The sequence below is a fragment of the Poeciliopsis prolifica genome, unplaced genomic scaffold (assembly GCF_027474105.1).
Source record: "Poeciliopsis prolifica strain line A6 unplaced genomic scaffold, Auburn_PproV2 SCAFFOLD005, whole genome shotgun sequence".
Lineage (NCBI taxonomy): Eukaryota > Metazoa > Chordata > Actinopteri > Cyprinodontiformes > Poeciliidae > Poeciliopsis > Poeciliopsis prolifica.
In genome coordinates this window covers 13138855-13161152 of record NW_026562380.1, presented here as the reverse complement: position 1 = coordinate 13161152, position 22298 = coordinate 13138855, and the positions used below count along the sequence as shown (strand labels likewise).

The 22298-nt window shown below is 40.2% G+C and overlaps 1 protein-coding gene across 1 annotated transcript; it reads left to right on the top strand.

Moving 5' to 3' along the window:
• The first annotated feature begins 32 nt into the window (after positions 1-32).
• zranb1b (zinc finger, RAN-binding domain containing 1b) lies at positions 33-20742 on the top strand. The gene is made up of 10 exons (XM_055029494.1): positions 33-420; positions 2934-4010; positions 9991-10178; positions 12057-12210; positions 13247-13318; positions 13910-14108; positions 15818-15938; positions 16336-16465; positions 18463-18692; positions 18892-20742. The coding sequence occupies exons 2-10, from the start codon at positions 3020-3022 to the stop codon at positions 19108-19110; spliced, it is 2304 nt and encodes a 767-aa protein (XP_054885469.1). The 5' UTR covers positions 33-420; positions 2934-3019; the 3' UTR covers positions 19111-20742.
• The last annotated feature ends 1556 nt before the right edge of the window (positions 20743-22298 follow it).

Genomic DNA, 22298 nt, shown 5'->3' with positions numbered 1-22298 from the left:
CGAAGTCGGCAGATTCAGGTGGTAAATCCTGATCCAGCCTCTGACTGTAACACGGCTCCGAGCACTCTCTGCTCTCCCCTGTAGTGTATTTTTCAACCCTTCTTCGACTGCTTCCCTCCCCCTGTCCCGCCGCCATTAAAGCCCGTCAACCTGGGATTTAATCGGCAAAAAGGATTAAAATGATTTGAAGCGTCGGAACCAGCAAAACAGGGACGGGACTTTGGGGGGTGGGGGGGATATTGTTCATTGGACCTTACGGACGTACTGCCAGTTGAACGGCAACCTCCCACAGAAAGAAGTAAATATGCGGTTAGTGTCGTGCAAGTGAGAAAATCCCGACTTCGGACCGGAGGAGAGGGGCTCTCCGTCCGGGAGGGGAAGCAGCGGGACACCGAGGAGTATGAACACAGCAAACCAGAGGTGAGTGTTAACATTGCCGTCTTCTTGTACAACTGACTCGGGCCTGTCAGGCGGTTACGGCCAAAACATAACCTGGAAATGTTAGCGGGCTAGCTCGGCTGTAATTTCTGTCTGACAACCGAACCAACGGCTGGTTGTTGTGATGTAAAATAGCCGCCAGCTGCTAGCTCGGGATATGACGTGGCTGTGTACTGCGGAGTTAAACTATCGCTTCCAGGGAAAGGTTTTAGCCGAACGGGCAATTAAATTACTTTGTTCATTTAGCAGAAAAGTATTGACAACAGGTCTGAGGTCGCTGCTTGGAAAAAAAATGAGCCAGTTTTCGACGAGTCCTGTGTCTGGGAGCTAGCAGAAATTTGCAGAATTTCTCACGCTGTGTTGGTAAACTTAGAGGCGTGGTGTAAACACGGAGTAATGTTACTCCCCTTTGAACTGCGAGGCAACTTCTTTCCAACAGCTCTCCTGTCTTCGGGACTGAGCAGGACGTTACAGGAAAGCGTGTGTGAGGTGTGGGTCAAGTTTCATGACTGTAACAAGTGACCCTGAGAGAAAATCAGATCTGGGCATTATGGATGGATTGATTACTACAGCAAAACTGACTTTTCACAAGATCCCTCACCAAAAAAGAAGTGTGGGGGACCACTGAGTTTTTTCCTGAAAACCCCAGAAAAGTACACACCTGCAACAAAGTGGCAAAACAATAAAACACTGAAGCGTTCCAGAAAGTAGACCGGAAAAGTACAATAAATGACCACAATGAAACGAAATAGCTTTACAGAAATTAAGCTTTGTAGGGACACAGAAAATATGCAAAAAAACCAAACAAACAAACAAAAAAAGTTGTCGAGTCAGATGAGGTCAAATTGAAACGCCTTGGCCTTTTTTTTTACAGTGAAACATGCTGGTGGTCATGTTGGCTGGATGGATGGAGCAAAGAGCAGAGCAGTCGCAGAAAAAAAAAAAAAAGAAAATCTGTTAGACCCTCCAGATCACTTGATACTGAGGCAGAGGATAGAAGGACAAGACAACAACATTTAGAGTACAGCCAGAGCTATGATGGATTGGTTCAGGGTGGAAACGATGAATCAAATTCATTGTGATTAATCAATTATTAAAATAATCATCAGCTAACTAACTGTTAGCTGGAGTACACAGATTCTAAAAAGATTTTTTGATAAAAGAATATTCTCAGAGCAGTAGATAAAACAAAAGTGTACAAAAGATTTGTATACTTAACATTTATGATGAAAAACGAATCGTTGAATCTGATTGAAGGGTAATCACTACGTAAATTAGCCCTTTCTTGACCTTTACATCTTATTATGTTATTCTCTTGTCAAAAACATACTTTGAGTCTTCATTTTGTCATGCATTTTTGAGAAATTTGTTAATTTCACATGGCAACCAGTCAGTTGTGCAAAATGCCTGGGTGGGCCTTTGAGGCACACTTCCTCCCCAGAGCTGCAATTTCCAAGGTTCTGCCTCAAAAGGCAGCCCTCCCCTGCGATTTCCCCACTCAGCTGCTGAAGACTAGCCAGCAGCAATTAGCAAACACCTGGTGAAACTACGCATCTGCAGAGCTCATCATGCAAGCTCCTTCTCAGAGCAGTGCTGGTTAAAAACACTGTTAAAGGGTCAATATAGGAGGCAATGTTGTGATGACTTCCTGAAGGCGGAGTTTCAGAAAGAGATGAAGTTTTTTTTAAGAGGCAGAGGCCCAATTTAAATGTGTTAAATTAGGAAGTAAAATTTCTTTATATGTATATAAACTGAAGTTAATACAATTATTTAAATGGCACTATGTCTGGAAATACATAATCTATCCCCTTTAAGTGTGAGCGGTGTTGTGTAAAAGAACAGATTGACAGGTCAATTTTTAAATGTGAACAGCTGGTACGAAATTATCCTGTTAGGCTGTCATAGTTTTATATTTTATTTGGTTAACATTTTAATAAGCATTAGATTAATATGGTTCTTTTACTGAACTAATTTGTGTGGGTTTATCACATAACATAAGTTCGAGAGGTATGATTTCTTTTTAAAGCCCTGTGATATCGCTTCAGTGAGCTGCAAGGCAACTTCAAAGAGGCACTTTGCCTCTTTTGCAGTCCGATTATCTAGCTCCACTATAATAAAGGGGTGAGAGATATTTACATGCATCTGCCCGGGTGCCGCGCTCTCATAATCCATCCATAATTTCTGTGCTTCTGTCAGTGTCTTAATCAGTCACGCGCTTCCCCGCCGAGAGTCGTGTTTCATCCGTCCTTGTCTCTTATTACCCAGTTGTAGGGCACAGTTGCCTGCCATGCATATGCTGCTTACAGTACGCCCTAAAAGTGCCATCAGGAATCAGTGCTGCACTCCAGGCTACAGCTTTAAGAGGAATTCAAAAAGATGTAGAAGTCCCAACTTTTGCAACCTTTTTTTAATGTAATATTTTTTGTTTCGTGCGTACATCTGGCATTATAATGAATAATTACAAATTTGCTGCCCTTCTTTCGTTTCCCTCATAGCGCACTGCTTGCTGTGTGATCTCCTTGAGAGACGAGCTGCCAGTCCCACTGAACGGCTGGAAGCCTCCTCTGGTGGCGGCGCGACGATGACAGAGCTGGTTGCCAAGTGGGCCTGTGAATACTGCACATACGAGAACTGGCCGTCAGCCATCAAGTGCACCATGTGCCGCGCTCAGAGGCCCAGCGGGGGTGCCATCATTACTGAGGAGCCCTTTAAGAGCAGCCCTGCCCTAGATGCCAGTCTGCATCAGTGGGACCCCGCAGACCTCAGCAACAGTCCATCTCAGGGGGGCTCCAGCCTACTGATTTGTCCAGACTCCAGCGCAAGACCTCGCGTCCGCGTCGCCGATGTTCCTGAGACGAGTAGCAAGTGGTCATGTCACATGTGCACCTACCTGAACTGGCCTCGAGCCATCCGCTGTACCCAGTGCTTGTGTCAGAGGCAACAGGCTCAACAACAACAACTGCAGCTACAGCAGCAGCAGCAGCTGCAGCATGGTCACCATGCAACTCGTCAAGGACATCACACCCAGCAGCCACGAAGCCCCACGGAGTCGCCGCAGACCTCGGGCTCTGGATGTCGCCCCGCTGCCCCTGTCACCGCCACTGACCCCTGCGAGGAATACAACGATCGCAACAGGCTCAACACCCACACGCAGCACTGGACCTGCACTGCATGCACTTACGAAAACTGGGCAAAGGCACTCAAGTGCGTCGTGTGCGACCATCCCCGGCCCAATAGCCTGCTTGCCGAACCTATTGAGCTGGCGTCAGAGCCTGAGAGCCAGCAGCCGTCCTCCAAGCTCAACAAGCAGGACAGGGACAACAGGACGGGTGTCGTCGGGCAGGGAACTGGGTGTGTGGTGGGGGGAGTGGTGGGCTGCAGCAGCAGTCAGAGGAGGTCTCCTCCATCTGAAAAACGGGAGTCTGAGGTGAACATGGACTTCCAGAGAATCGAACTGGCGTCAGGAGCGGGGATTGGGAGCAAAGAGGAGCTGGAAGTGGATTTCAAAAAACTGAAGCAAATTAAGAACAGGATGAGAAGGACAGATTGGCTCTTCCTGAACGCTTGTGTTGGTAAGTTTCAAGTTTATGTGATGTTCTCTTAAAAACATCACATAAAAAAAGGCATCAGCCTCATAAAAAGGTTCCAATTCTTATCTTATATTTGCTTAATACAACTGAGCAGAATGTATTTACAAGTTGTAAGATGACCTGTTGGATCAGACTTTATAGAGTTACATCCAGATTACTCAGATTTGCAACCTGCTGATTCTGGAATTTTGTGCATACTTAAAATGCCTCAGCACTGAGTGAGGAAAAATTTCTCCATACAGTTTACCATCCATAATGCACACTTATAGACGCAGGGAAGAAGAGTAGATGAGCATTTAAAAAGACCAGAGACGTATATTTTCTTCTAATGAAACACATTCTTGGCCTGTTTCTGCTGTTTTCTAAGGTTGTGTGTAGTTTAACCTTCAGTATTATAGGAATCCAGAGACACTAACAAGGCAAATCTTAAACCCACAGTTTCAGTAATCAAATAACAATGTTTTAAATATTTGTTTTATTTTATTTTCTGCATTCCTACATTACTGCAGCGTGTTTGCTTCTAGTCATAATAATTGAGATGTTGTTATTCTTGTCTTTAATATGAGTGATTTTTTTTTTCAATGTGTGTAGTCTACCAAAATTTTAGCTTTCTCATGGTAAATGTCACTAGTGTTCTGTTTCCAGCAGCCATGTTGGGATTGACAGATTAAAGGAAAACACGCTGAGTATTTAGACTGGACAGAATTAATGAGGCACTATCCAGCTTTCAGTGGTGGTCCCAAACATCATGCTTTGATGAATGCCTGCATCGCATAGCCAACTTGTTTCTGGATGGCTGACTAGACAACTGACATGCCAGCAATAGAAATGTTATAACCAAATGAGCAACATGCACATCACATTTTAGACAGATAGGCATAATACAGGATTTTTGCAAAGTTTTAATTATTATGCTTTTCTTTTTACATTAATTCAAATTCAGTTTTTAAATGCAACCAGATTTTCCATAGTAAGTCTTAAGAAATCCTTAGTTGAGTTCTAAGTTTTTAGTTTTATTTATTATTTTCTAGGAAACCTATGGCAACATTAACTTGCTTTGGATGCTATAATTCTTTTTTTTGCATTATTGTGGTTTGACAAAACTATACACTAGTGGCAAACGCCTAAATCAGACATTTTATTTTTCAGCTGACATTCAGCGCTTAATTCCAAAGTGTTCCTTCGAAAAGTGACCTATTGGTTCTTTAAGAATTGAAATTAAAAGCTCTTTATATCGGCTCTCGTCTAATGAGAAAAGTTTGTATTTAATAAGGTTTGACGTGAAAATGGCGGCTTAAGGAGCTGGCCAAGACCTGTTGACAGAAACTGTTGTTAGACATACTGTGTTGCGTTTGAAGGCATTGATAGATAGATAACCAGTAGGTGTTAAAGACCTGGAGCCAGAACCGATGAACACCCACTTAGGTGGTTGAAAGTACATTTGAAAAGTGGGACATTTTATAAACGCTTACTGCATGCGCTGCTACCAGGTCTATGACGGGTACACCTAAAATATTGTTTATTCCGTACATCAGCTTTTGTTTCACAGACATAAATACATTTACTAAATTCCTAGATTTTTTTTCACTCCTTCTAAGTTTGAATATTTTAGTTTGAATCTTTATCAGAGACACTAATGGAAGTGTAGCCAATAATGTTGCAGGCCATCATCATTACTGCCAGCCATATAGGTTGGTGTGGTCTGCTTTGAATAATTTCTGTTGTGACACATGAAAGATTAAACCTCCTGATTGTTATTTTTGCTTTTATTTCACTAATTCCAGAGCCTTCAGTCGTCGAATGTTATGTTTAAGTCTCGGAGACTCTAAGCCTTTTAAACATTCCTTATCTAGTAGTCACATGCAGCTTACAGTCTTCTACATAGGAATGTGTGAGGAAATGGAGGTATGGTCAAAGGACGCTCCTATGAATATAGGCGAAATGTTCAAACACTACACTGTTTGCTGCTCAATAACCAGAGCTTAGAGAAATACTACTACTGACAAAGAATGTCTGCTTGTATGCACAACGTGAAAACAATTAAAATGGTAATGTGTAAAGAACCTTATGAATAACAGAAATTCAAAAACAATATGTGGAGCAACAGGATCATCTCTGCTGTTTTAATACCCTGTTGCTTTGCCTCATAATCAGAACAACACCGGTGATCATCATTCACAGCTCTGCGGAGACATAATTCTGATTATTAGCTGATTAAGTTAATCAGATTGTCCGGAAATCATATCCACATGGAGCTTCTGGTGGCTCATGTTTTCCAGCCATCAGGAAAATGGATTCAGATTGGGGGTGAAAATAATGCTTTCACAGCATCTTCCAGCCCTTTTCACTTATTGAAAGAGAAGAGGAAAACCTTTTAGAACAGCCAATAATCAAAATAAGTTCCTACACTGCTCTCTCATGGACTCGGAGCTTGACAGTCCAAACCTTCTAAAAATCTTGAGGGGTTAAATTCTACGTCTCTGTTCATCATGCAGCTTCTTTTTTTTTTATAATTTTTTTTCTCCGAAGAGTTTTTGCGGCGCTAGTGGCTCATATTTTTGACAGTAGGCAGACAAGAAAGAGGGCAAGGAGAGGGGGGAAGACATGCGGCAAAGGTTGCCGGGACAGGGAGTCGAACCCGCAACGTTTGCGTCAAGGACTGAGGCCTCCAAACATGGGGCGTGCTAACCCCTGTGCCACCACAGCACGTCCCATGCAGCTTCTTTTCATATTTTAATATGTCGGTGTGTTGATCGTACTGCCTGTAGAAAGATCAGAAGAAGGGTGCACAATATATAATAAATTCTTTTTCGAGACATCAGTGGGGACAATATTATTATTCTAAATAATGTTTTTTTTGGGTTTTTTTCACCTACAATTTGAGGGAAATTGTATAGATATAGCTAGAGAGAATGACATTCTGTATGCTTTCAGATCTATCAGGGCAGTTTTCTTTGTTTTTTGTGCTTCATAAACTAGCTTTTGTGTGCCTATTCTGAATGCATTATAGGTGTCTATGAACTGAAATTAGATTTTTGAAGCTTGGCAAAACTCTAAGACCTAAGTGCATTTCAAAGTTAAGCATTAAATGTCCCCATGCTGGAAAGAAATGCAAGAACTAATGGAAATTTGCTTTAGGTTTCTCTATAAGGACTTTTTTTATTTTGCATTAGCTTCATAAGTTCTACTGCGAAAAAGGTATACTTTTGACATGTTCTGTCTAAGTCTGTTTTTTTGGCGTCCTTTTTATTGCCAACGATGATTTTATTACAAATAAACAACCTAATGCTCATAAGTGCATTGACATGTTTCTTTGTGGAGCACCCGAGACAGCTCAGGTATTTTGTTCTTTACAAATATGAACCTGGGAAGTGCTTCACCCTGTTAAAGTGGGTGGTTTAGCAGTTTGAGCAGACCACAGAGTGCTAACTTGTACTGTATAATAGTTTTTGTCTGCGTTCCTGTTGTGTTCATTGCTACTCAAATGAGTAAAAATGGATGTTCCTTGTGTAGGAGGAACACCACAATCACACTTAAATTGGTCCATTCTCTCTTATCAATCAGCCTTGAAGAGTGCATCTCTTTGTGTGTGTGTGTGTTTTTTTGTGTGTGTTTGTTTTAGTTAGGCGTACCATTAAAAGTACAGATGTGGCTGTAGGGCTAAAGGCACACCCACACTAATGGAGTATTTTGTAGGAAGTGGTGGCGATCCCATTCTGCCGTTGTATAGTTTCTCTCCTCTCGTGTCTCTCTATCCCTCTCTGCGCCAGCCAGCTCCACATGGCACTCCCACTTTGTGTCTCTCCAGCTCCCACTCAGCCGAGCTTTGTGTGTGGTCCTTTGACGTGAGAACAAAAGCTCAGCAGTGTTTGATGCTGTCAAAATGTACTAGAGGCTGCTGCCCGGGCATTTACTGTATGAGCTGGAAATGGGAAGACCCTGTTTGTATAGCTGTGAGTCGTTGAAACCAGTTTCCTCTTTCCTGTTTGATTAGGTTTTTTTTTTATAATAACAATCATAATATACACAGACAAATGGTTTTGTTCTGGTTAAATGATGTAAAAAAAAAGGTTCTTGTTGAGACTGATCGCACAGCAGTTCACATTTCACTGCATGGCAGCCTGTATTAGAGCCTGGTGCTGCTGTTGAGGTCAAAGTTTCACTGAAAATATTCCCATCATGTAACCTTGTGGACAGAGCTGTGTTTGATTGTTTGAGTGTTTACATAACCATGTGTTCACCTTAATTTTTTTTTTTTTTTGGTGAACTTCAACCTTAAATAAGCACTTTTTATATCTTCAAGCTGAGAAAACTGAAATTTGGACTGTTGATTTCAAATATTTGTCTTTGTGGGGATCTGGGATTGAAAATTGCTCTTGATTCCGAGTCAGGAATGTTTTACCCTCAATACTTTTCTGTTTAAGAACAGGCAGTCCAACACTTTATTTATGTTAATCAGGTCAATGCCGTTTGTGTACATTTTGGCAGAATCCTAAACGGCAAATTTACGACGCAGGATACCGTCGTATGAATGTGATATATGAATATCACAAAGAACTGCCTAGATTGCAATAAATAATGGCCAATTATATAAGTAAGGAGTAAGGAGACCAGCAGTTGTAGTTTAAGGTGTTTTGTCACTTCTCACTTTTAGTCACGTTCCATAAATTAGAGCATCGTTGTAAAGTTAATTCATCTCAGTAGCTGTATATATTCAGTGAAACACATCATATATATTAATTACAAACATACTAATCACACCAAGCCCTTATGTCTGTTTATTGTAGAGATTTTCCACTTAAAAAACACTTTTAAGATTGGACCATTACATCAGACCAATAAAAAAATATTTTAATACAGAAACATGAGCTCAAAGAATCTTTAGTACCTGTTTCAAAATAGCTTTAAAAAAAATAAAAATAGTTAATTTTCTTATTTTTTGAATATAACTGTATTTAAGCATGAAGTTGATTTTATGAGCTGATGAACTGGAACAGGGTCAGTTTTTTTTTTTATCAAAGAGGAACACCAGTCTTGTAAAAGCAGCTGCCATAAAGCATTATCTTTATGAACTGAGCTTTCTGATCAATAAAGCAAGAAAACAAGAACGGCAACAATAATATGAATGCTTCATTGTGAAATTAGCCATAATAAAATAAAATAATAATAATAATTGGCCCATGTTGGTACAATTTTTGATATAACAGTAGCAGTGAAGGTCATATTGGATTGATAGTAATGACTGATGTTTATGACCTTAATAGGCACTCTTAAACACTGTCCACCTTTTTTTCAATCTTTGATTTCTTACATTAGACTCTTAAATAACAGCATAACTTCCCCTTAGCTATCAGGCATGTGATTTCATGACAAATTACCTTTTGTAAACATTGCGTTCCATGGGGCTATTCAGGGATTGTTTGTTTACATTTTTGTAAGGGAAAGTATGATGCAAAGTATGTTTCCAGGATGTCCTTTTTCTAAAAACAATAGTTATTTTCCTTTTCTGCTTGAAATACACAATAGAAACCACCTGCATCTGTCTGATCTAACATGTCTCATACTTCCTGCTAACATCTAAAAGAGCTAAGCAACTAACATTACAGCTAACCCCTTGAATTGTTGTGCTTCCTCTAGACTTTGAAACAGTCAACAACTGCCACATAGATGAAGCACATTCTCATCTTATGTTTTTATGCATTTTGCTGGAGTACATGCTGTCCTTTTTGAAGACTTTTTTTAGGATTGGTAATAAAATAGCTTTTTTTCTGTTTCCAAGTAACTGTTAAAAGCTACATAAAACCTACATAAAAAAACATTTAAAGACAAAGAACATTGTCTTTAAATGTTCTTTTGTGGGAACGCAATGTTACATTTTGCTTTTGTAGTAGATTTGTCTTGAGTCGCACTTTATTATCTGTTGAAAAGTCTTCTCCTGTCCTCCGCTCATTTGACTTAATAGGTGTCGTGGAAGGTGACCTGGCAGCGGTTGAAGCTTACAAGACGTCCGGAGGGGACATAGCAAGGCAGCTGACGTCAGATGAAGTGCGGCTCTTAAACAGACCCTCTGCTTTCGACGATGGCTTCACGCTGGTTCACCTAGCCATCCGCTTCCAGAGGCAGGACATGCTGGCAGTCCTGCTCACAGAGGTCAGTCTAGAAGCGAGACAGTTTTACTTTTTAGCTACGGTGTGCTGGTTTTTGAGGTGTGTTTACTGTAACCAAGCGGCCATTTGTTGGTGAGAGCAGAGGGCAAGAGGAAAGGTCTGATCAGCGTCTATAGATTTGATTATTACAGCACTTGCATCCAGCGGGAGCGTGTTGTTTACAACTGCAAACAATCACTCTCCATAAAAGCAATAAGGCCCACTTTTATTATTCTTTATGATAATCATTCTACAATTAGCACTATACTTTAATGTTGTTGGTGTTTTACAATGGATTTTTTAAGACATAGCACTGCTTTTCAGTTTGTGCATCAACATCTTGTATGAGCATTTCCCCACTGGCCGTGGACATGTGCTACAGTTGAGCTGCAGTTTGCCTGCTGTCAGTGATTCCATATTATCTGTATACACACTTCTCCTCCCATTCAGCCAGTGGCCCAGTTTCTTTGCTCCGGGGAGGGGCAGTGAGTAACCAGCGGATCACTTTCCTAAAATGCTTCAAAGCTGACGGCAGCCTATATGCACACCACAGACGGATCTGCTCTTTTTCCCGCCCTAGCAGCTTGCACAGCTCTGACAGGTTCGAGCTAAATTAGCTCAAATAGCAGAATCTGCTGAGATGTTGTTGTGAACATTCAAAGCTTTTAGCCCCAAACTTCAAAACCAAAACAAGTAAAACTACAGGTGTTTTTGGATCATTTCTTTAAGTTCCATGCTGTCATTTCACACATTTGCCCCTAAAAATATTCCTGTCTGTTTTTGCTTTTTATTGTTTATACTTAAATTAGGTTAGTCCTTACAATTACCTTTCATGGTCTTTTTATCTTAACCAAAGAATGGCTGGTTATCATTATAAAGGCATATCATACCATTTTTTGTTCATATCATACCAGTAGTTTAAAGCCTTTTTAATAAGATGCGAGAAGAAGTGACGTTATCTCTAGCTGTCTAAAGCATGAAGTACTGTCGTTCTTCTGTTGTGCCTTGCGAGTCAGGTGGCTGAAAAACATCTGCGACATTTTGCCTCATTTTAAAAGAACTTGAGAAAAAAAAAAGAAAAATTCACATGTAAATACTTCTGTGTGCAAAAAATGCAGATAGTTATGGTGTTAAAGTGAATCAACAAGGTAATTATGCTATCATGGTGTAGAAATGACACCCATCATGCTTATTAAGCTAACTCTGTTTCAAAACGACTTGCATGTTAACATCTTTGAGTGGGAAATTTGGATGTTTGAGTGAAAGTGACTCATATGGACTTAACAGCCCCTTTAGTGGCCTTAAGAGCCCACTTATTGAAATTGTTCTGGGGAAAACTTGTAAAACTTATTTGTTGCCCACGTTCAAAACTGAAGAAGCTTTTGGAAGAAGATTTGAAACGTCTTGAATGGACAGGAGAAGAATCAAGTTTGTATGTGGGGTAACAGACCAACAATTTGAAACTTTTTTTTTATTTCCTTTTTATCATTAAACAATAATTAAAATAGAAGGATAACATTTTAGCTTTATAAATGTTATCCTTCTTTAGAAGCGGTTGGACTATTTTGATTTGAAATTAAAGGATATGTATCAAGCCGTATCTTTTCTTTTTTATATATATACTGCAATCCATCACACTGTAAGAGTCTCATACCAACACACCTCTGGTGTTTACTATTATGATCTGATTTTACATGCCAGCCTTTGTAAAGTCACGTGTGCTTTCGTCCCATGAGCAGAAGCTTGTAACTTTTCTTATCAGATCTCAGTAAATCAAGTCATTCATCAGTCAAAACTCAGATAAAGAAATGTGACCACCAGCTATAGTGGGAAATGTTCAGGTTTCAAATATCCCTGAATAAAGCTTCCCTCTTATTGTCAGGTGTCCCAGCAGGCGGCCAAGTGTATCCCGGCCATGGTGTGTCCCGAACTGACGGAGCAGATCCGCCGCGAGGTGGCGGCCTCTCTTCACCAGCGCAAGGGCGACTTCACCTGCTACTTCCTCACTGACCTGGTCACCTTTACCCTGCCTGCAGGTCAGCAATCCGTCGGCTAGCAAACGAGCTTGAACAAACCGGTGGAGCAGAAACATTCATGAATATCATTACTGAGGCTGATGGGGTTCTGCAAATGCTCGGGGGAAACTCTGCAGCTGCAACTGCAGCAGCGCATTGTCTGGCCTTTTCTCTCTGGCCTTCTAAGTGTGTATCAGAATGCATGTTTTGTTTACTCGCCGGGTATGAAATGGCGTGTTGTTCCCATGCTGACGTGGGCATAATGCTCCAGTTGTCTTCATCTAACAGCCAGCACATGGAGGCTACCTCTGCCTCACTGTTTCAGCATTGTTCTTCCACAAAGACGATACCAGTCTACCAGCTGTTTATCTTTGAACCCATAAGAAAACTGCATTCAGGATACCGATGTTTGTTAAAATTGTTTTTGCACTCTTTTTGTGTGGTTGCTGTTGTTCGTTCTAAACTAAGAGTTATTTTATTTTATTTTTTCTTTTACCATGTGTTCAGGCGGAAAAGTGCCGACATTGGCTTCCAGCCATCAAGCGAAACCTATTCTGTTCTGCTCCACACAGGCTATGCATTCATTAATATCAGCTAAAGAACAAGCTTCTGTGTTGAGAGCAGCTCTGAGCTCACTGGCTGCTGTACTATAAGTTGGCTTTAGATGAAATAAGCCAGGATTTCACTGTGAGCTGATCAGACATATGGGCACACTTGACGTCAAGATTAATGTTGGTAATTTTTATCTGTTTGTGATTTTTTTTGTTTTATTTTTGACAGTTTTTGTCATCAAACAAGCAATTCTAGTGAATTTTATTACAGGAAATTGCTTTCTCTGCAACTCTCTAAAGGACACAGTGCAAATATTACTGGGCATGTATTATGTTACTAATAATGTTAACATGTAGCTTTGAACCTGGGTGGAGTACAGAAAACGTTGCATTTGAAGTTCACAATGAATTAAACTGTACAATTAAACAAAGGAAAAGTCACAAGTTAAATATTATTCGACTCAGCGAAATGTGTTTTATTTTATTGTTTCGGTTTTCGCTTTCAGATATTGAGGACTTGCCTCCCGCGGTTCAGGAGAAGCTCTTTGACGAGGTGCTGGACCGAGACGTCCAGAAAGGTGAGTAATTTACTCCGTCAGCTCTGCGCCTTTTTGCTGAAGTGTCACCTATCTGACAACAATCCGGTTGCTATGCGAACACATGGACTCCTTTCACAACCCGCACACAGTAACAAAGAGGCTGCCCCCATGCCGGCAGTGTTGTGTTACATGGATTTTCCCTCCCGCCAACTCTATTTCTCAGTGGCCAGCTTGTTGCTCTGCCTCCATCATGTGTGCCAGTTTTGCTCTGCGCTAATGAGTCCAATCGAGTTTCAGGGTTTTCTCTGATCCTCGTTGGGTGAATGATAAAGAGTTCAGGCTGGAGACATAGGAGCACGCTGAAAAAAGAAGCTTTCACCATTTACTTAAATGCAAACGGTTGTGGGGCTAGTTAAATCACTTCAGTATGGGAAATGTTAGGTCTCGTAGTCTCGTAATTTGAAGGTAAACAGCAAAATTAAACCTTTCCTTTTAAAGAGTTAGTCAGGTTGACTTTGCTTTAGACCAGTTGACTTTTCCACGTGAACTCGCATCTTTCGTGTGGTATTGATTTGGAAGTGAAATGCTAAGAGTAGCACTCATAACCGCTGCTGTCTCCTTCTCGGTCAGAACTCGAAGAAGAGTCTCCCATCATCAACTGGTCTCTGGAGCTCGGAACGAGATTGGACAGCCGGCTCTATGCACTCTGGAACCGCACAGCGGGGGACTGCCTCCTTGACTCGGTGCTGCAGGCCACGTGGGGAATCTATGACAAGGACTCTGTGCTCCGCAAGACTCTTCACGACAGCTTGCACGACTGCTCACATTGGTGAGACCTGCAGCCTCAGCAACAGCAGTACAAACAGCAGTGATGCAGAGCTTCCTCTTAAAACTACCTTTGACCAGCATGACTGATTCGATTCTGTTCAGGAGGCTGAATGAAGCTCTGACTGTTAGAATTGTATTTAGACCAGAGGGCTGAAGGATTTAGACCTAGGTCTGCATAGATTTACATGTTTTGGCTGATTACCAATCTGATTCCGAATCTGAGCGATTGAGTTGATTTTTTTTTTCTTTTTTTTTCCACTACGGACGTTGTCATGTGTCAATGGTCTAACCTTATTTCACTGATAAACATTGAAAAATATCTGTGAAGCGATTAAAAACCTGTACTAGATGCACATGAGGCACTGCTCCAAAAATATAAATGAAAAAGTTCAAAACATTTCTGTCCAAACTGCTGAATTAACTAAACCAAAAAAGGAAAGCCGGTTTCTTTAGTCTTTAATTTATTTTTTTTACATTTCAAAAACTTGCACAAAAGGTTAGATTACAGGAATGTTTTGAGCCTCTTACCAAAAATAAAGTGCACAGCAATATTTTGCTTTCACAAAATCACAAGGTTTGAGGTCAGCCAAGGACAAACTAACAAAATGACTGAAACCACCAATAAAATTTAATGTGTTTTGGCTGTTTTTGTAGCGCAACAAAACAGAAAAGCAAATACAGAAGCTTTATGTCTATTTAAATAGAAATAAGATTTATTTTGCATGGCAGATCACCTAAAATTAAAGATCGGTGCACTCCTGTTTAACTACATACGTTTCCCAGCAAATAAAAATAGACCTGGTTGTGACTTTTAGTCCCCAATTTCTACCTGAGTCAATCGGTTTGGGCATTTGTTCACGGTATGCCAAATTTGATAACGCATAAAAATTGATCCAATCAAAGCCTAAGCTGTTATAAAGTTCAAAGTCTGCTGAACTCTCATCCGATTCCTGGTGATGATGTGATTCTGTTTTTATATGACTCAGTGACTGTTGGGCTAGTAAGATATTTCAGGCAGTCCAGCTTACTGATGTGCAGACAAAACTAAGAAAAAGTTCAGACAGACAGGAAACCGCAGCAGTTCATACTCTCTATTCGTTTCTACTTGATTCTACCATTCTATTTTATTTGTAAAAGATAAAAAATGTGATTGTTGGGGAAAATTAGCATTTTAGGTTAACAGCATGAAGTGCTAGAAATGAAACTGTAGTTGGGTTTCCATTACAAATGTATACAAAAAATGTTTCATACTATACATGATTTAATCATTTTTTAAGCCGAGGAAGATGTTTCTATTGAGTTTTGTTCTTGCGGGTTTTTTTTTTTTTTGCCTCTTTTAAATTCCTAAATGAAGTGAAAAGAAATGATTCCTTATTTAAAAAGTTTAGCCAACAATATTTTCACAATGCTGTGCAGTGAAGGCTTTAGATATTTGCAGTAATGCAAGCCTTATAATAGAGTGTGAGCGAGTAGAAGAAAATGGAAACCATGTTTTCTCTTGCACTGTCAAACTCTGCTCAGAAATTATTCCCACAATAAAGACAGCAGCCTTTGTTTGCATCAGACGTAAATAAAGATAATCCTTGTTTGAGTCATGTCTACTTGGAAGGAGCTGCAGCTTTTCTAAAACTCAGAGCAAGTCTAACAACAACAACCACATCCCCATGTTTGAATCAACGCAACAGTCTAAGCCGTTTGTGCATTTTGCAGGTTTTACAGCCGCTGGAAGGAGTGGGAGTCGTGGTATTCCCAGAGTTTCGGTTTGCACTTCTCCCTCCGGGAGGAGCAGTGGCAGGAGGACTGGGCCTTCATCCTGTCGCTTGCCAGTCAGGTATACACGTGCACCAAAGCAAACACCAACGTCTTGGCGTTGAGGACAGGAGGTTGTTGTGTTTAAAGCGAGGCCCGCTAATGATGCATCAATTATGCAAGAAGGTTTCCTGTTTTTTGCCACAGTAAACATTCTCCATAATGTCCTGGGAAAGTGCATTCTGTCTGTCATCAGCACTCTGCTGAATGACTTCACCGACCAAGCATTTGGGTGGGATGCTTTATATCTGGGTGTGAAAGCTTAGTAATCATTGACTTTCTTTGTTTTTTTTTTTTGTTTTATTTTGTTTTTTTTACAATTGGCAGCATAAGAAAGGGTTTCCTCTTTTATGTTTTTCTTACTTTCCTCCTAGATTCTTTTCTTAAATTTTACAGTGCCTTTTACTTTTGTTCCACAGCCAGGATCCAGCTTGGAGCAGACCCACATTTTTGTTCTTGCACACATACTTCGTAGGCCAATCATCGTCTATGGAGTGAAGTATTATAAAAGTTTCCGTGGCGAAACACTGGGCTACACTCGTTTTCAAGGTGAGCAATGATTTCTGTCTGAGTCGCTGTTTCCTCTAAAATTTATGTTTTGTTGGGGGGTTTTTAACAATGAGCATTTCTCGTGGGTGTGGAGGAAGTAGACTTTGAAAAGTGGAGATATTTTGAAATGTCTGCAGCCTACATGTGTCCGCATAGCTCAACCCACACTAGTACCATTCATTTGTTTTTGTTTTTTGTTTTTTTTTTTTTGGTCTGTTTGGTTCAAAACTAGAAAAAGTGTCGGTGTCAGAGGAGCAAAAATACAACAAGGCAAATAAATTTTCCACATGCAAACTATCAGGATATGAAGTCAGAGCCACATGTGAACATGAAGTCTACTTCCACAACCAACTCTAAGACAGCCTGGATTCAATTTGCTCTTACTGATGGTGTGCTGGACTTGATGAAAATCCATAAAGGGAGCCAACTTCTTGTGGTAAAGCCTCCCTGACGAACCAGTGATTTACAGTTGCCAGGAGCCAGAGTAAAGCACAGAGCGACTCAGCTTGTTGATCAAAAAACGTTGTGCTTTTTGGAGAGTTGCTGAGCAAAACTTGGTTTCATTAGGAGATATTTAGGAGTTACAAAAGCAGAGATGTTTTTCCAACAGAGGCTTATTCCAGCAAATCAAATCAACTCTGAGATACTTGCATCTCTGTTTTCAGAACACCATAGTGTTACAAAATGTTGCCAAGCCTATTTAGTCATGATTTATGAGTTGCGTACTGCATCTCATAAATCCTCAACTTTCCAGACAGAAACCTTAAGACCAAGTCTAAATGGGCTGAAACAACCAAATGATTAGAAACATCCCATAATCCATTTGTCATATGTACAAAAGACCATCAAAACTGTAATTTTGTTTGTGAGCTTGATGGAGTTTATCACATCAAAATATAACATAATGCGCATAAACATGCTACTGACAAAGTATGACAGTAACATGATAACGCTGTTGTTTCTGCTCTTTATACACTCGGAGAAAAAGTAGTTGTGTTGACAAATATCAATTATTTGTGTTCTGCAAAGTTAAGTACGGCCATGGATAAAAGTGAATTTGAAAAGAAAACATATTCATACTGCTTGAACGTCTTCATGTTGTGTTTATATATTTTGTTTGTATTTGAGATTATTGTTGCCATGTTTCCCATGGCAAACCTCATTAACAACCCGAGGGTTGTTAACATCCACTTCAGTTATTCTTGGGATCATTCATGGTTGACATGCAAACTGATGTTTGTAAAGGATAACATGGAGCAACATTCACATCAAGATCAGTCAGTCTGATCTTGATGTGAATGTGTTGAGACTTAAATGTTTCTTTTAGTTGTTGTTTGTCCTGGTTGCTGTACTATGGTGGAATTTATACAGTGTGGAAATGCTGTTACAGCCATTTCCAGATTAATTGGCAAAAGTAATCCAATCTTCTTAGCACATTTAGTGGCTCCTGTCCTTAATTTTCTTTATCAAAATCTGAGCTGTGAACCTGTTCTCCACTATGAGCTCTCAGGCCTCCATACGTAGGCTGTGCTTTTTGAAAAAATTATATTAACCTTAACAAAATACCAAACACAACTCGCAGCTGAATGTGACGTAAAAACACAACAAGAACTTCATCATTTATTTTTGCGTTTACTTTGGTGTGTGTGTGTGTGTGGGGTGGGGGGGGGTGGTGTGTGTGTGTGTGTGTGTGTGTGCGTGTGTGTGTGTGTTAGCTTCTGCAAAATGTAGTGCGTGTAAACAATGTTTCAGCTCAGAACCAAGAATGAACTTTGTTCTGCTCCAGGATTAACTACACATGATAGAGGGTGTTGCTTGGTTGTTTACTTGAATATAGTTTTTATAACAGCTTTAGTTCTCCTTTCAATTAATTGCATTCAAATTGTACATCAAATGTTGAAATCTCTTAACTGTCATTGATTTTAACAGTTCATATTTTCACAAAGGCTGATGTAAATATAAAACCCTTTGTGTTTGCCCCCCGCCATCCGTCTTAGGTGTGTACTTGCCCCTTTTGTGGGAGCAGAGTTTCTGCTGGAAGAGCCCCATCGCTCTGGGTTACACGCGAGGCCATTTCTCAGCATTGGTCGCCATGGAGAACGACGGCTTTGACAATCGCGGCGCAGGCGCCAACCTCAACACAGACGACGACGAGACGGTCACGTTCCTGCCTCTGGTCGACAGCGAGAGGAAGCTGCTTCACATCCACTTCCTGTCGGCACAAGAAGTAAAGAGTTCCACCACTAAGACTAGTTTTACCTCTTTGTGAGCTTGTTCCAGTGTGTGAAAATGCTTTGATCTAAATGACTCCATTGTGTGGATTTAAACTTGCTGTCCTATGTTTTATAGCATTACATATTTCATATATTTAATGTATACTTTTGGGAAGCACAGTTGCACATATTAAGGCTCGCTGCGTTTTTCAGATGGGAAACGAAGAGCAACAGGAGAAGCTCCTTCGAGAGTGGTTGGACTGCTGCGTGACAGAAGGCGGCATTCTGGTGGCACTGCAGAAAAGCTCCCGCCGCCGCAACCACCCGCTCGTCACTCAGATGGTGGAGAAGTGGCTGGACGGCTACAGGCAGATCCGCCCCTGCGCCTCGCTGTCTGACGGCGAGGAGGAGGAGGACGACGATGACGAGTGACTGAACTGAAGCGGAAGGAGGGAGTGGGTCTGGAGGAGGCAGGACTCCTCCCTCCTCTCTATTTATTTTTTCTTTTACCTTCATTTTTTTATTTTTTTTTCTCTTTGGTTTTATTTTGATTTTCCTTTTTTTATTTTTATTTTTTCGACACGGACAAACTGTGAAAGCCTCCGGCAAAGGACAGGGAACCACAACCCTCTCTCTTCCTGCTTCCCCTCCCCTATTTCAAAATTTCCCACCTCCAAAGCTACAGAAGACATGGCTGCTCTTCTGGTACACACAGCCACTCGGACGTAATTCTTACAGAAACACTTCGAATTGTTTAATCAAACCAACTCCAGACTGTCAAAGATGTGGAGAGTAGAGGTTCAGGAATGCAGAAGACCCTTTGTTTCAAATGTAAAAGAAAAAAATCTTTATCCATAGATGTAAATGCATGTGGTTGTAAAAAAAAAAAAGTTAAAGGAAATATACCAGCATTTATTTAAGGTAACACTTTATAACTATTCAGCGTGGGCACTGACAAAAGCACACTTCCAACCCGATATTTTCAATGTGTTGTACAGGAGTTTGGCTTGTTAAGCATTTTTGTTTTCTGTGTGTGTGTTTGAACTGACAAGGACAAAGCCAATAAATATAATCTTCAGAAAACCAGAGATTATATCATAATAAACGACTTATTATATATCCTTATTATAAGCAATGCACCTTTATGGAAACCTTTCTAATTAATTATCATTGCTTGAAATAAGATATTTTATGAAGGGAGATTTGCCCACTAAGGTTTAGCACATTAACATAACATGTTTGGATATTTGGTTTACTTTTTACAGACTGATTGAACTGAGAAGTTGTGTGTGTGTGTGTGTTTGAATTTATTCTACATATTTATTGTTTGGAAACTTCTATGAGCTAATAAGAGCTTTATGTATATTTTTCTCCAATTTTTTTTTTTTTTGGGGTGAATTTTGTTAATTGTTCTCTCAATCTCGATAAAGACACTTTTGCACAGAAACACTGTTGCTGTAAAGGAGAGAACCAATCTTGACAGTGGGAAGTTTACTTACATCGTTGCATGGGATTTAGTACCTCATCTGAATGCTTAAATTCTGGTGCTTTTTGTTTCCGTTTGTGTCGTTTCCTGGACAGATGAGACTCGTTCAGTGTTATAACTCTCTCTCGTTTCCGTTTGTTCCCTCCAACAATTGGTTGTCCACCTCTCACATGATGGTACATGTCAGTTCACCTCCTCTGTAGTCTGTTTGTCGACCCCACCCCGTCCATGCCATTTGTTGTGAGAGATTGCAACATCTACAACCAAAGCTGACATAAAAGAAGAAGAAAAACATAAGTTGTTAATACCTTAATTTTTTGCTGTGAAAGTTTGCTTTGCTTTTTTTTTTCCCCCTCTTGCCATTGCGTACTGTAACCTCCTTCGTGTTTCATTCATGTCATACATGTTTTGAACATCACCTATGTGTTGCTTTGTATTTATACAATAGTTGATGAAGTTGTAACTATGACGGTTTGTGGATTTTAGGCTTGACTTCACTAAGCGGAGTGTAATGCAAAGAAAAGGCAAAATATGGAGAAAACCCCCCACAAAAAACAAATAAAACCTTTTTGAATGTCGAGGCTGAATTTCTCTGTTTGAAATGCTGTGGCTTGAAAAATGGCATGCTGATGTCACCACTCTCTTCTCATGTTGGGTTTTAGAGTATATCTGGAAAGCACTCTGAGCTCTTTCCTTTTTCCAGTTTTCTTATAAAACTCATTCTGTAACAAACCACTTTAAAACAAACAAAGAAAACGCTTGTGTCTGACATTAAAACAAACTACATTTTCCTGTTTCAAAACGATTAAAAGATTTTTTTCAGTTACTTCAGGTTTACAAGTTCACATACACAAAGATTGCTTCTCAATAATTTGAAAAAGTTCAGATGGTGAGGTCATGGCTTTGTAATGCTTCAGACAACTCACAACATGAGTTACACAGAACAACATTCACAGATATAATTTGAGACTACATCTCAAACACACTGCTTCTTTGTGCAGTGTTGTCTCAGACAGGAATGTGTTTTGAAGGCAAATATTTAAATCAATTGTAGAACAAAAATGGACTAAAACCAAAGTTATCTAAAACTTCAGAGCAGAGTCGGCGGATGCTGGGTTGAGTTGTGTCCAGACGTCACCAACCTTCTGCAGAGTTAAGACTGTTGACTTCATGCAACCTTCAGATGAGCTGATGGCCTGAGAGTTGCGGTTTTCTGTGAATGAACTTCTATTTTCTAGTAGTCTGCATGCAAGCCTGACATCACAAGGTGTTGGTGGCAATGGTATAAAGCATTATTTCTCAACGCTGGTTCTCAGAGCCCACTGTGCTGCAAGTTTAATGCGTTTCCTTGCTACCACACACCTCACTTAAGTAAACTGGTGATTAAAGTGCACCACTTGACAGCGTGCTGACAAGAAAATACCTTGAGGGCCAGGGTTGCGATTCATTGGCGTTGCTTCATGATCCTAACAACAGTTTAGGATCAACAGTTCGCCTTCCTGTTCCTATTGGAACAGGAAGGCGACCAGTTCCAACAGGAACAGGAACAGGAACAGGAAGGTTGACAGAGTTTGGTGTTTGAGAACTTGACTGGACTGACAAGAGCTCTGAACTGGACCCAATAGCAACAACATTGTCTGACCTCACAATGTGCTTCCAAAAGACTGGTCAAAAATGTCCATAAATTCTCCTAGACCTTTTGGAAAGCACTTAAAGAAGTCTTCAAACTGTCAGGAAGCAGATGAGTGACTTGTTTTGGTAATATACTGTAATGTGCCACACTGTATTTTAAGGATGTAATTTATAACAGCAGGCATTCACAAACCCATCTGCAATGCCCACTTCGGACCACTAGAGGGCGTAAAGAAATCTGCATCTTTAGAAGACCATAATGCTATTTTAATAAACCAGACAAAAGAGGATGCTGTGCTACAAATACATTACTCTGAGAAATTAATTGCTTTATGAATTCAGGAAATATTTTTGGGGATGATGATTTAATGTCAACGAGTTTAAATATCTTTATATTCAGTTCTAAAGTTTTCCAGACACAAGCAAAGGGAAGAGAAAAATAGAAAATGTGACGAATAGATGCGTTTCGATCTCACTCGAATAAAACTCAAAGCTTCATAAC

Excerpts from the sequence above, each read along its gene's own strand:
- zranb1b (XM_055029494.1), top strand. The coding sequence starts at position 3,020 with ATGACAGAGCTGGTTGCCAAGTGGGCCTGTGAATACTGCACATACGAG. Across the intron at positions 16,466-18,462 it reads GGGCTACACTCGTTTTCAAG|GTGTGTACTTGCCCCTTTTG; the intron begins GTGAGCAATGAT and ends CATCCGTCTTAG. Across the intron at positions 18,693-18,891 it reads ACTTCCTGTCGGCACAAGAA|ATGGGAAACGAAGAGCAACA; the intron begins GTAAAGAGTTCC and ends TGCGTTTTTCAG.